The following is a 13,860-nucleotide window of genomic DNA, read 5'->3' on the forward strand; positions in this document are numbered from 1 at the left end:
CTCATTAAGTCTCCATGTGGACCCTGCTTCCGTGTACTAAAAGTTCCATAGTTGAAACAACAGCAGATCAAAGCACACTACAGATCTTTTACTATGTGGCAGCAGAATCCACGTGGCCACTAAGTGAGCAACAGGCTAGAGCGTTGTAGATTTATACCCCAGCTTGCTATGTATTAAATCGCCATATGGACAAGACCTATAATTCTTGCTCAGCTTTGATATGTTAAGTTTGTTTCTCTTTTGTTAAATAACTAACTGAATCATTATGAATGAATGGTTTCATGAAAGATGGAGGTGTCAGTCACAGCTCCATAGTTAAGGATGAATTGAATTTTGCACTTAAAGGAGGGAAAAATGCACTGTTATCTTCTTCATACTTACAACAGTTACTGTATGAATACAGAACGAATTTTCTGAGGATTTACAAGTAAATCTTTAGTTTAGGAATTAAAATTAAAGTAGATGTGTTTAAGAAATTTAGCACCCACTGTCTGACCTTTTCATTTGTCCCAAATGATCTCACTAACAGAATAACAGACACTGATGGAGAATTTTTCAGTTCTGAAGAATAAAAGTGAAGAATTACTATTAATCATGCAGGGGGAAAGTATTCAGTGTAGCCTGTGCAGAAGATTTCAGTGGGTTTTAATTATATGGGAAGTTTTGAAGAGTCTGATAGAGCAGAGTTAAGGTTATTTGGGTGCTCTCACTGTGAATTTTCATACTGTAAGATGTTTGGATTTCTTTTAAATTTAACCAGAACTGTGAAAATCCTGAGTTTATAACACTTGGTTTTGGGATAATTATAACACCCCTGTAATGCAATTTGCCCTAAATTACTGATATGTACTCTCAACATTTATGGGAATTAATATGCATGGTTTATATTTATATTTTAGGTGGTACACGGAAAAATTAATACTTACAAATTGGAATAAAAACACAATTAACATTTTGTTGTTGTTGTTTTCTCCTTAGCCCACAGTATGTGAACGGGAGCTGTGTGTTTTTGCTTTCCAAACTCTAGGAGTAATGAATGAAGCTGCAGATGAAATTGCCACTGGGGCTCAGGTACAGCTATATAATGTTAATCATGTGTTGAATTTTGTATAACACATCCAATAATTTCTATTAATCCATTTTTACTAATTTTCTTCATATCTCTGCTCTTTGCTAACTCTTATGTACTCCTTCACAGTGTGCAGAGACCAGTAGAGATGTGATTACATACTTTACTGTATAGGCGGGATATTCTAAGGGTATGTCTACACTACCCGCCGGATCGGCGGGTAGTGATCGATCTATCACGGATCAATTTATCGTGTGTAGTGTAGACATGATAAATCGACCCCCAATGGCTCTCCCGTCGACTGCTGAACTCCAACTTGGCGAGAGGCGGAAGCAAAGTCGACGGGGGAATGGGGGCCGTCAATCCTGTGCTGCGAGAATGTGAAGTAAGTGATTCTAAGTTGATGTAAGATACATCGACTTCGGCTACTCTATTCTCGTAGCTGAAGTTGCATATCTTAGATCAATCCCCCCCGCCAGTGTAAACCAGGCCTAAAGGTGCTCATTAAGCAGTTCCCAAATTCTACTCCTGATGAAGCCTATGGGAGGTTTACCATTGATTTCAATGGTGGCAGAGTTAGGCCAATGCTAAGTGCTTTTGAAAATTGCATTCTTTCTTCTGCTGAGTTGAATTTGGTCACCTGGTTAAGTCTGGGCTGTCCATTTATCTTGTTGGAGATCATTCCTATTTTATCTTAAAGAGCAATTGTTACTCTCAGGCAAATACTAAGCCCTCTTCTTTTCATGGTGTTGGGATACAGATGTCCATTGTACATCTGTTGTTTTGATTATTAAATAACAGTGGGCACCGTCCTGATCCATTGTTACTACACTGTTTTCTTCTCTCCATTCAGAGGAGCAGCCCTTTTAACATACCTTTGTTTTTTTTACTCTAAATTTGTCTGTAAGTACTGGCAGGATATTGCTTCTTACCCTGTAGTTATTTGTTTTCTTCAATATTTTTCTTTAGGAAATCCTGTTAAATTGTATCTTCCAAATTGCCTTTTTATCATATTTTATTAAAATTGTTTAAGAACTTTAATAAGTTGGGACAGTATCCATTACAAAGTCCCTGGGGGCTGAATGAAGTATTACACACTGGTTGCTATATTCTTTCCATGATTTCTAAAAACAGGTGTGTACTGGCCTGATTTTCAAAAATGTGAGGACCCACAGGTTTCAATTAACTTTAATTGGAGCTTCTGAGTGTTCAGCACTTTTGAAAATAAGGCCATTTCACTTTGATTTATATATCCGATTTTGAAATTCTTGTCCTCTTCCTTCTGTTACCCTTTCAATTAATTCCCTAAGGTAGCCCTCACTAGGTTGTAATTCCCAAGATTCCCCCAGCTCCTTTTTTAAAAGCAGGTGCTGTACCAATCTGTCATTAGAAACAATCCTCAGCTATGGCCAAAGAGCACACAGCACATCTCTTGGGGGAAGAGTGTAATGGCAGCTCCCCCAATCCCAAGCATGCTTTGTACTGGCCTGGTTTCCTGTTTAATTTAGAGCAGACTTCAAGCTGCTCTGAATTATACCAGCTGCCAGTGGTCCCAGAGAGAATCAGTGGGTGTTTAGTAAGTTCAAGGCACGTGCCAATATGCCAATAGCAGGGTGGGGAGTGGTCTAGGAGTCATGGCTCTGTCTCTGCACAACTAGAAGGTGTTGCTACACTGGAGTGATCCATTCTTGGGTAACTAGGCCAACTTTGGAACCAGAATTCACCAGTTGTGTGGCATAAAGCACCAGCACTACACTGGAGGATTTGGGGCACTGCATTTAAAGATTTAGGGTCTGATCCTACTCCTAATGGGAGTTTTACCATTGACTTAATTGCAAGTTGGTTCAAGGCAGATATCCTGAAATAAAATAACAAATCAAGTATTTTCATATCCTCTAAAATCCAGGCTTATGCAAAAAGTAGAGTAAAGCAGGATTTCTGAGAATTGGTGCCAGGGAGAAAGATTAGAGTTTCACTAGGAGTTGGTCACCTAACTCTCTTAGGATATGAATACTTGTGGCACCTTAGAGACTAATAAATTTATTGCAGCATGAGCTTTCGTGAGCTACAGCTCACTTCTTCAGATGCATAGAATGGAACACACAGACAGGAGATATTTATACATACAGAGAACATGAAAAGGTGGAAGTATGCATACCAACAGGAAGAGTCTAATCAATTGAGATGAGCTATCATCAGCAGTAGAAAAAAAGCTTTTGAAGTGATAATTAAGATGACCCATAGAAGGTGTGAGGAGAACTTAACATAGGGAAATAGATTCAATTAGTGTAATGACCCAACCATTCCCAGTCTCTGTTTAGGCCTGAGTTAATTGTATCTAATGCAAATTAATTATATGTCTACATATTGAGCTGGGGATTGAGGAGACACATTTACACTAGCTTGCTGAAAATAGAATGTAGCTGTGGCAGCATGGGAGGAGCTAGTTATCCAGAGTTCATGCTCATCAGATACTCTAGGTACGTACTTACGTCACCATAGGTGCACTTGATTTTTAATCAATGAGAGCTAGCACAAGTATGTTTCCTCACACTGGGAAGCACACTGCCAGCTCAAAGTGTAGACATACGCTTAGACTCCTTTGAGAATCAGCACAGATACCTAAGTTTGAAAAGTTCTCTACATCTGTAGGTTTTGTAAACTGGGAAGAAAATAGAGCATCTTAATATTTACTGTGGATTTTAAACTTTTCATTAAAAACCTGGGGGAGAGAATTGCTTAAGTAGCCTTCTTGTTCAGAACATATGAGATCTCCAGTTATTTCAATTGCCAGAAAAGTTTTTATCAGACGAAGATTGTTCATTCATGCCAAGATGGCAGAGGAGGAGAAGGGAAAACAGTGTGACTCACTATCGCACAATTCCTTTTGTCTTTCCTGATGATTCTCACTTTCGTTCTGCTTCTCTAAACGGAACTCAATATTATTTCCCTTGAGTGATTGGATCTGATAACTTTTAGAACAACTTGAATGATGAATCAAGATACAGTCCATCTGGAATGATCGGAGGAATTACAAGGGCTTCTTAAACAAAACTCATCTCATCCTCAAACATATTTTCAAAATATGAAATTTCTGATGCAACTTTTATTTAAAACTGAGTGTATGTTACATACACAAACACATGTACATGCACTAACCTGGACCAAATTCCAGGAGATCAGTGCATGGCACAAACATTCCAAGCTATGCTGTAATCTCTGTAGCGGCAAGGAAGAAGAAACTCTCAGCGTGGGCCATGAACTGTTCTGCTATTGCAAATCTAAAAGGCAATACTTCCCATGGTTTTTACAACTCTGTTCTCCAGGGGAGCAATGACCTGTGGATCTATGTGGTGCAGATCCACCAACCTTGTCTTTGCACCCGTCCCCCATCCCATTCTTGCTTCATCCTTGAGCAAGATTGTTAGCTGTTATCTGCTACATTGTGCACAGGTATGCATACCCCCTGTAGAGCTTTCTTCCTCCCTCCTAGTGCATCTGAGGTTTCCACACATGTACAAGAGGAATTAGGGTTTGCTCCATGGTAAATCAATATACTCTGCATTACAGTATATTTAGGGCCAAACCTTGGTCCCATTTTGGGAGATTTTTGTAGGATTTGTACCTTAGGGCCTGATCAAAAGCTTATTAAAGGGGCTGTAATTAAAGCCATTAGTGCTTTAATTACAGCTGTGTTTACTCTATACTTTAGAAACACACAGTTTTTAATTAAAATGTTCTTTCCTACTTGTGTATAATATGAATGCACTGTATACAACAGATGGGTTTCTGTCAGTAGATGAATTGGTTTATCAATTTTCTTGACATACTGCTTATTCCTCCACAGTATTACAGACATTTGTCAACTAAACCTAAGTTTCTTCTCAAGCAAAATTACTGCAACATAATATTTATTTAGTCCTTGGACTCCGCGCACTGACAAAATGCCTCAAAACCACTGTAGACCAAATTGTACCTTATGTAAGATCCTCAAACATATAGTAAAATGCATATTTTTGAAATGAGAAATTTCATTTAACCCTTTAGGGATCTGGAGACAATGATTCAGATAGCTCATCTAACATGTAGCATTTTGTTATACCTGAACAAAATGCAGTCTATTATTTCAAGTTTAGGGTACAATTGTGACTTCAGTTACACTACCATGCAACTATATACCTTGTAAAATCAGATACTACTGTATATCCACAGCCATATTATACAAGCCATTCAGTGAATAAAGCTAGTGAATCTGAGGCATTATGTTCCACAAAGATTTTCAAAACTGGCTTAAGTCAAATTTCAAAAGATGCAGACTAAAATATGAGTATGAAATCACTTACAGGCAGCTGTTATTACAAAATGCGGAATTACCACTCCTGTGACTTATGGTTTTCAACAAATATTCAAGCATTGGAATTCAATCAGCGGTCATCATTGGTATAATAATTAAAGACACAACATCAAACAAGCAAATTCTATGATGCAGGAAGACAGAAGATAATTCTGGAGAGACAAATAGATTATTGAATCCCAAAATAAATGGTTTTCTGTGAAAGAGCCATTTCTTTATGTATGATTTTCTTTATTTTTAGGTGGTTGATTTATTAGTATCCATGTGTCGATCGGCGTTGGAATCACCCCGGAAAGTTGTCATTTTTGAGCCATATCCTTCCGTAGTTGATCCTAATGATCCTCAGGTGCTGGCCTTTAATCCAAGGGTAAGTAGTTGTCTCTTCAACAGGTAAAGTTTGCTTTTAGTAATGTGTTATATTTCAAAACCATGTCCAGTTCCACAAAATAATGTGTCTTCACACTGACAGATATAGATTTAAAATATAGTACATGTACAACAGAGTAGCCATGGAGCCTATGAAATGTCATTTTGAAGCTGTCCAGAGGTAAACGTTCAGTCTCCCTGTTTGTGGGTGCAAATTGTAGATGCAAAATTTGTTCATCTGGGTGCATATTACACACATCAAAGCAAAGTTGGCCTTTGGGAAAATTTAACCATATGTCTCTTAATCCGCTTATTTTTATTTTACATTTCTAAAGTTCTTATTTGTAAAATGATTATATTCTTAAAATATTAATTTTTAAAATAATGATTATACTTGAAACGTGTGTAATACTTTTCATCTTTAGAGAGTTCCCAAGCAATAACTAACAAAGTAAAAACAACGAGGAGTCCTTGTGACACCCTAGAGACTAACAAATGTATTTGGGCATAAGCTTTCTTGGGTACCCAAATAAATTTGTTAGTCTCTAAGGTGCCACAAGGACTCCTCGTTGTTTTTGCTGTTACAGACTAACACGGTTACCACTCTGAAATCTAACAAAGTAAAGAATATTGCCTACAAGACAATGCTAGACCTTTCTAGTCATTTTGAATGAAATTCACTCCTTGCAGGCAGAGGGCTTGCAGAAGACCAATGCAATCAACACAGCATTTAAATCCCACTGATGCCCCATTTTAACTGCCTAAGTGGGAACTATGGAGACTCTGTATAAGGGTAAATGTCACCTTTTTTGAACAAAGGCCAAACAGTGGCACACTAACATTTCCTGGGGGTTTTAACTGATTCATTGCTGGCCCTTCACTCCACTCAATCTGCTCCCATGTTCTGTTGCACAGCAAGATGCACCACTGAACCTGATATTTAAATAACTGTCAGACTCATAAATAGTTATTAACATTTGTTGATAAATTGATCTAATTTACAAAGTGGATGTCCTTATTTTCAGTGGATTCTAGTGAATTTAAACAAAAGTAACTGGTGTCAGTTGGCCTTCCTGACTTTTCCTGGGTTGTGGATGAGTTGATGAGTGGGATGGAAGAAGAATATTGGATGTAGAGATCTGAGAGGGCTTGGTTTGTTGGTCATTGGTCTTAATTGTTGCTTTATACCAAAAGTGTATGAACTCAGAGCATTGAATGAGTATGTTGATATATAAAAGAGCCCCTCCCCCCCAAAAATTAATATATTCATTTATTTTACATTACATCAGAAGAAGAATTATGATCGAGTCATGAAAGCATTGGATAGTATTACTTCTATTAGAGAAATGACACAGGTAAGTATAAGAATCTTTTAGTATCTTAACTGTAATTTACCAAAAGATGTACCTGCTTTTATTTGTTGCTCTTTTGGGGGAGGAGGGTGGTGCCTGGCATTGTATTTTTATTTTTGCTCCCGAGGTGCAACAATATAAAAATACATGTTAAAAATAACAAACCTGCTGTATCTAGATGGTGACAAAATAAAACTAATGGAACAGAACTCTGGTCACTGGAAGCTTAAATAAGAGGTAATATCCGTGGAATGGAACATTGTAATAGAATAATGGCCAACTGCTGCTTAATACATTTTAGGAAATAGCAAGGCCAAGCCAAGTCTTTGATTTTTCAAAGCAAGGGTCATTGATTTTGTGACAGTATACTATGGTGATGGCTTTATTTCTGTTATAACTAGAACTTTGTTCATTTAAGTGAAAATGAGAGGGATTAGGAGCCAGGGCTCCTGTGACTTAGATCATGCAACTTCTGAATACTCACTTTGGGACAGATTTTGATACCTTTGTACACTACCTTTGTTGAGTAGTACTTTACTTCACAAGTGGTCCCACTGATGTTAACTGATTACTGTAGTGCAGCACCACACTATTACCATGCTGTTAAATAGATGTAACCTCACCAAGGTTTGTAAAGCTTAGTTAATCTAAGTTTGTACAATATTTTTAGATTCTGAAATGAAAAATGATGCATTTACACAATACTATTATAATTTTAGTATAAGAATTAAGCTACTATATTGCACATTATATTATCTGCTTGCCATTTTAATACTAGGATGAAGTATAATTATTGCTGGACTGAGTAGATTTAAAGGGCTACTTCATGATCCTAATATAGTCAGTGGGAGTTTTCAGTGTGAACATTATCTGGTCCAATATTGATTTTACCTATTTAATACCATGAAACAGTTAAAATAGCTATGAGTGAATTACCACAGAGTACTTTAGAGAGGCTTTGTTTTACTGAAGTTCCAGTCCAGTTTCCTAATGTCAGAGCCAAATGCTACTAGATGTCCTCTGCTGTTCTTGCTGTGACCAGCAGTGTTAGCTCCAATATACTTGTTCTGAAGCTACATGTAAGCTTATAAATTCTACCCCAGGGAAGCGAATTGCTGTAGTAATTCTTGTTGTTGTCAAGGCAGTTATAGCTGTTTAAGGCTAAATGTCAGTAAATCTGTGATGATGAATCCAATGTATTCATTTATTATAGATGAAATTATGTGTAATGTAATATATACAAAATTTTAACCAGCAGTAAAGAGCATAATTACTGTTTTCTAGGCACCATATTTGGAAATTAAGAAGCAGATGGATAAACAGGACCCTCTTGCGCATCCTCTTCTGCAATGGTATAGAACTGACTTACATTAAGATAAGAATTATTTCAATACCATGTTGAACGAATAATCATTTTATTATTTTTAATTTGGTGTTAGCTGGCCCTAAGAATTAGTATTGACATTTACAATTATTGGCATTTAATTTTTTTTCTGGGAGCTTTTAGGACCTGATCCAAAGCCCACTGAAACCAATGGAAAGACTCCCACCGACTCTAGTGGATTTTGAATCAAGCTCTTGACCAGCACCATGCCTATGCACCACTTAAGTAGAATATATATGATTCATAGGCCTTCAGCTAGCCTCTGTCAATGGCCATTAATCAATACTTTCCTAGAAGAAAATTTTGTATTGATACATGCATTTATTTATTTTTCTTTATTTCAGGGTTATTTCCAGTAATAGGTCACATATTGTGAAACTGCCAGTGAACAGGGTAAGTTTGGAGTTATTTTCTTTATATATTAATATGGTGGGATTTCAGAACTTTGTTCCTATTTAAGTCAGCAGGAGCATTACCATTAACTCCAGTGAGAGCAGATTCAGGTCAACGCTGAGTGCTTTTAAAAATCTCGCTTGTGATATGTGTGTGAATGTGTTATTTATTTGTGTGAAGAAACAACACAGCCTTGGTAATATCTGGTTAATTTTCTTAGTATTCATCCTGCTGTTCTCATTCATTACTTCAATATTTCACACTAATATAGATCCTTTTGAACACTTTGTCTCTTTAGGACATGGATTACAGATGTAGGGGTGTGTTAAAGACAGTTTTGCATGCATAGACGCAAGTAGATGTACTATAAAAATGAATCAGTAGCTATGGCACTCTGATCTTTGAATTGAGTTGTTCATTCCTAAGTCCATAAATATGCCTCTGATTTTGTTTATAATACACTGAATCTGTGGCCTTTCAAATCAGAGTCTTAATTCAAAGCCACCTGAAATGCTTTCTGGAGTGGCTCACAACCATGAGTGCCTACTTCAGGGCAGACTGTCAAAAGCAGAGCAGACACCCGAAAGTGTTGGTACAGTCTATAAATAAATCTGATCAACCCAGTACCAAGTGTGAACTCCCAAAGTACAGGCAATTCCTTTAGATACCCCAATCATAGGAGTCACTGGTAATCTCCTTAGACACTCCAGTCTATCTTGTCACCCAGACAAGCTGGACTATATGATAAATGGTCACTTATACCAAAAATCACAAAATATTCTAAGTTACACCCGGTCCCAAGAGACCAATCACTCATGCAGGTTGATTTGCATCCTAGATCTCACACCAAAGACAGCACTAGTAGCCACTTCTATAGTAAACTAACTAATGATTTATTAGCTAAGAAAAAAGAATGAGTTACTGAAAGGTTTAAGCAGGTAAAAATAGATGTACAGCTGAGTCACAGTTTATCATTCCAAATGGTAGCAGAGATGGTAGCAGTAATCTGCATTTTCCAAAAGTGTCTTGGGGCTACCAGAATTATTCTGGGGATCTCTGTCTTGTCATTCATTTATTCTGCCCTGTTAGAATCCAAACAGTCCAGAGATGAAGAATTTTTCCTTGTGTCCATATTTTCTTCTCACAGAAAACAAGCTGGCAGGGTCACTACCCATGTGGGCTTTTTCTTTGAGGGTGGAAGAGAGAGGAATGTACTGCCATTAAATACCCATGGCTGAAGCCTGGGCTCTAGACCTTGCGAAGTGGCAAGGTCCCAGTGCTTGGGCTGCAGCCTGAACTCGGAAGTCTACACTGCGGTGAAACAGCACCTCAGTCATCTGGCATGGGCCAGCTGTGGGTTTTTATTTGTAGTGTGGACATACCCTTAGAGTCTTTGGTCTCTAATCATCATACACAATAACCACTTGCCTTCAAATGCACAAGAATTAGCACTTTCCTGTTAAAGTTCTTCATTTATGTTACACAAAGCTGCTTTCTTCTTCAAGTGCTTGCTCATGTTGATTCCATTCTGGGTGTGCGTGCATCCACATGCATAGTTGTCGGAGATTTTTGCCTTAGTGGTATTCATAGGGCCGGTAGCGGCGCTTCCTTGAGTGCCGCACCAGTGCGTCGGTATATCACGCGCCACAGACCCTATGCCCTCTCAGTCCCTTCTTACCACCTGTGGTGATTAGTTGGAGCACCTTTCCTTGCATAGGAAGGGCTGGCAGTTTCATCTCTACTGACTTTGAGCCTTAGGGCCTTGTAAATAGTTTGTTGATAGTAGTTAGTGTTAAGTAGTTGCTAAGTGCAGTTAGAAGTTAGAGTCCAAGTGGGGACTTTGCCCCATGTGGGACATGCCCCAGGCTCCCAGGTTTAAGCCCTGTGGACTGTAACAGGCCTATGCCTGTAAGTGACCTCCACAGCAGCTGCCTCAAGTGCTTGGGGGCATCACATGTGAAAGACAAGTGCCATATTTGTAAGAACTTTTGACCCAGGACTCGGAGTAGGATATTCATTTGCGGGCTATTCTCATGAAGTCTGCCCTTTGTCCGGCTTCCAAGCCGTCCTGCTAAAACTTGCCGAGTACCTTGGCCTCAGTGCACAGTGCGCCCCTGGCAGCAGGGTCTGCCCGGCACTGTTCCCCATCACCAGTGCCCAAGAAGAAAGCAAGGAAGCATGGCTTCCCAGCACCAGGAAAGAAGCATGTGTTGACTGCCGGTCCTGATGATGCCACCCTCGCACCACTCATCTGCCACCACCTAGGAGCAACAGCTGGCGGCACCGGCTCAATGCATGAGACCCGCTCGGAGGTCGGAGTAGAGAAGACAGTGCCCACCCCAAAATCCCCCTCCCCCACAGGAGATTATGCCCCTGAGCCTCCCCCAGCGGTTCAGTCATCGTACTCCTCCCCTGGTGAGGCGATCATGGGACTCTTGAGGGCCAGCTCCCCAGACGATTTTAAGGAACCTCAGGCCCTCCTTCAATGGGTGGCCAAGAACTTGGACCTAGAGGTGGAGGAGATGGCCGAGCAGGTGAATACCTTGTTCAATGTCCTCTCAGCCTCTACCCCAGCACATGTTGCACAACCAGTACATGATGGGATCCTAAAAATTGCCAAGACCCTCTATCCATCCCTCCCACCTCCAAAAGGCCAAAAAGAAGTACTTCATCTCGACCAAAGGGTTCAAGTACCTCTATACCCATCCACTTCCGTGCTCGCTGTTTGTCTCTGTGGCTAATGAAAAGGACAAGCAGGGGCACACCTGTTCAACTCCCAGAAATAAAGGGGCCAAAAGGTTGGACATTTTAGGGAGAAAAATTTATTCGACAGTCAGCCTGCAATTCTGGGTGCTGAACCATCAGGCCCTCTTGGGCAGGTACATTTTAACTTATGAGAATCCCTCCGTAAGTTCAAGGAGTCCCTCCCTCAGAGTCTGGAATTTGGCACCCTGGTGGAGGAGGGCACTATGACAGCTAGGTGCTCCCTCCAGATGACATGGGATGCAGCACACTCAGTGGCCAGGGTAGTCACATCGGCGATGGTCATGAGGCGCAGCTCCTGGCTTCAGACTGCTGGCCTGTCACAATAGCTGCAGACCTCTATCCAAGACCTCCCATTTGATGAGAACAGTCTCTTTTTGGAGCAGACTGTTGCAAGCCTGCACGGATTGAAGGACACTCACGCCACCCTTTGCTCTCTGGGCATGCATACGCCACAGTCTGCTCAAAAGCAGTTATGGCCGCCCCTTCCGCCAAGGCATTGGCAGCCTCATCAAGGGCCTTCAAGGAGAAGGGATAGAGACATAAGCTTTAGTCGTCGTCGCCCTTCCTCCTCCTGCTCATCCACTCAGCCCAGCCCACCGAAGCATCCCGGGGGCCAGAAGCACTTGTTTTGAAGGTGCGCTCAAAAGCAGCACCCCAGTCAATTCCCCAAATCCACTTTGTTCTTTCCTCAACTGTCTTCATCCCTACCTTTTGACCTGGTTTTGGGTCACCTTGGACCGCTGAGTGCTGGATATAGTGTCTCAGAACTATCCCCTGCAATTTTTGGCCGTCCCTCCCTCCTACCCACCCCTCTTCTCTGTTCCTCTTCAGGCGCCATGCTCACAAGCAACTCCTTGTCCAAGAGGTCGATATCCTCCCGCACCTTAGGGCGGTGGAGGAAGGTCCCTCAGGACATGAAGGGAAAAGGATTCTGTTCCCACTACTTCCTAATCCCAAAAACAAAAGGGGGGCCTCAGACCCATTCTGGCCCTGTATTGCTTCAACAAGTCTCTCAGAAAGTTGAAGTTTCACTTGGTCTCCCTGGCCTCATAGACTCATAGACTCATAGGTCAGAAGGGACCAATATGATCATCTAGTCTGACCTCCTGCACAAGGCAGGCCACAGAACCCTACCCATCATCCCTTCCCTGGATCTGGGAAACTGGTATTTTGCCCTCAACTTGTAGGATGCTTATTTCCATATTCCAGGGTCACAGACATTTCCTCCATTTCATAGTTGGCGGATGCCATTTTCAGTTCACGGTGCTACCCTTTGGCCTGTCATCATCCCTGAGGGTGTTCACAAAGTGTATGGCACCAATGGCTGCTTACCTGAGATGTTGAGGGTTCCAGGTCTTCCCGACTGGCTCATCAATGGCAGGTCTCAGGAGCAGCCGCAAAGGAACGTCGGTCTGGTGCATTCCATCTGCCGCAACCTGGGCCTATTGATAAAGGAGAAAAAAACCACCTTATGGCATATCCAGCAAATAGAGTTCGTCAGGGCAGTTCTCAACTCCATGCAGGCTAGAGCCTTCCTACCTGAAGCACATTTTTAGGCGATGTTGCACTTGACAGCATGGCTACTGCATGGCTAAATGCGGAGGAGCGGGAATGCTTGGCCCGTGTTTAACAACAGAAAGCCCACCACCAGAGAGACTTACCTGGAAAAGGTTCACATGCTGGGCTGTGGAACAATGTATCCAGGGCTCACTGCAGGTGATCCTGGATTATCTTCCACACCTCAAGCCCCAGAGCTTGTCCCTGTTATCAGTCAGGGTCCACATGGCCGCTGTTTCGGCTTTCCACCCTCCTTTCCAAGGCAAGTCAGTCTTCGCTCACGACATGACGGCCCATTTTTTTGAAAGGTCTGGAGTGTCTCTACCCTCACATCCAGGACCATATCCCTCCCTGGGACTTGACTGTCATGCTGTCGAGGCTCATGGGGCCTCCTTTTGAACCTCTGGCTTCCTGCTCTGTTCTCCTCCTCTTGTGAAAGATTTCATTCCTGGTTGCAGTAATGTCCGCACGCAGGGTGTCTAAGATCAGGGCGCTTACTTCAGAACTGCCCTATGCATTATTCTACAATGATAAGGTCCAGCTGTGGCTGCACCCGGCATTCCTGCCCAAAATAGTTTCCCAGTTTCATACGGGCCAGGATATACTTACCTGTCTCCTT

The 13,860-nt window shown here is 41.2% G+C and overlaps 1 protein-coding gene across 1 annotated transcript in view; it reads left to right on the top strand.

Moving 5' to 3' along the window:
- Positions 1-13,860, top strand: part of PARP8 (poly(ADP-ribose) polymerase family member 8) — a 175,403-nt gene that overhangs the window by 142,636 nt on the left and 18,907 nt on the right. The window contains exons 15-19 of the mRNA XM_032805284.2: positions 979-1,071; positions 5,665-5,790; positions 7,079-7,144; positions 8,426-8,493; positions 8,870-8,918. Of these exons, the coding sequence (XP_032661175.1) occupies positions 979-1,071; positions 5,665-5,790; positions 7,079-7,144; positions 8,426-8,493; positions 8,870-8,918 (402 nt within the window). The remainder of the gene's footprint in view (positions 1-978; positions 1,072-5,664; positions 5,791-7,078; positions 7,145-8,425; positions 8,494-8,869; positions 8,919-13,860) is intronic.

The sequence above is a fragment of the Chelonoidis abingdonii genome, chromosome 6 (genome assembly GCF_003597395.2).
Source record: "Chelonoidis abingdonii isolate Lonesome George chromosome 6, CheloAbing_2.0, whole genome shotgun sequence".
NCBI classification, from domain to species: Eukaryota; Metazoa; Chordata; order Testudines; family Testudinidae; genus Chelonoidis; species Chelonoidis abingdonii.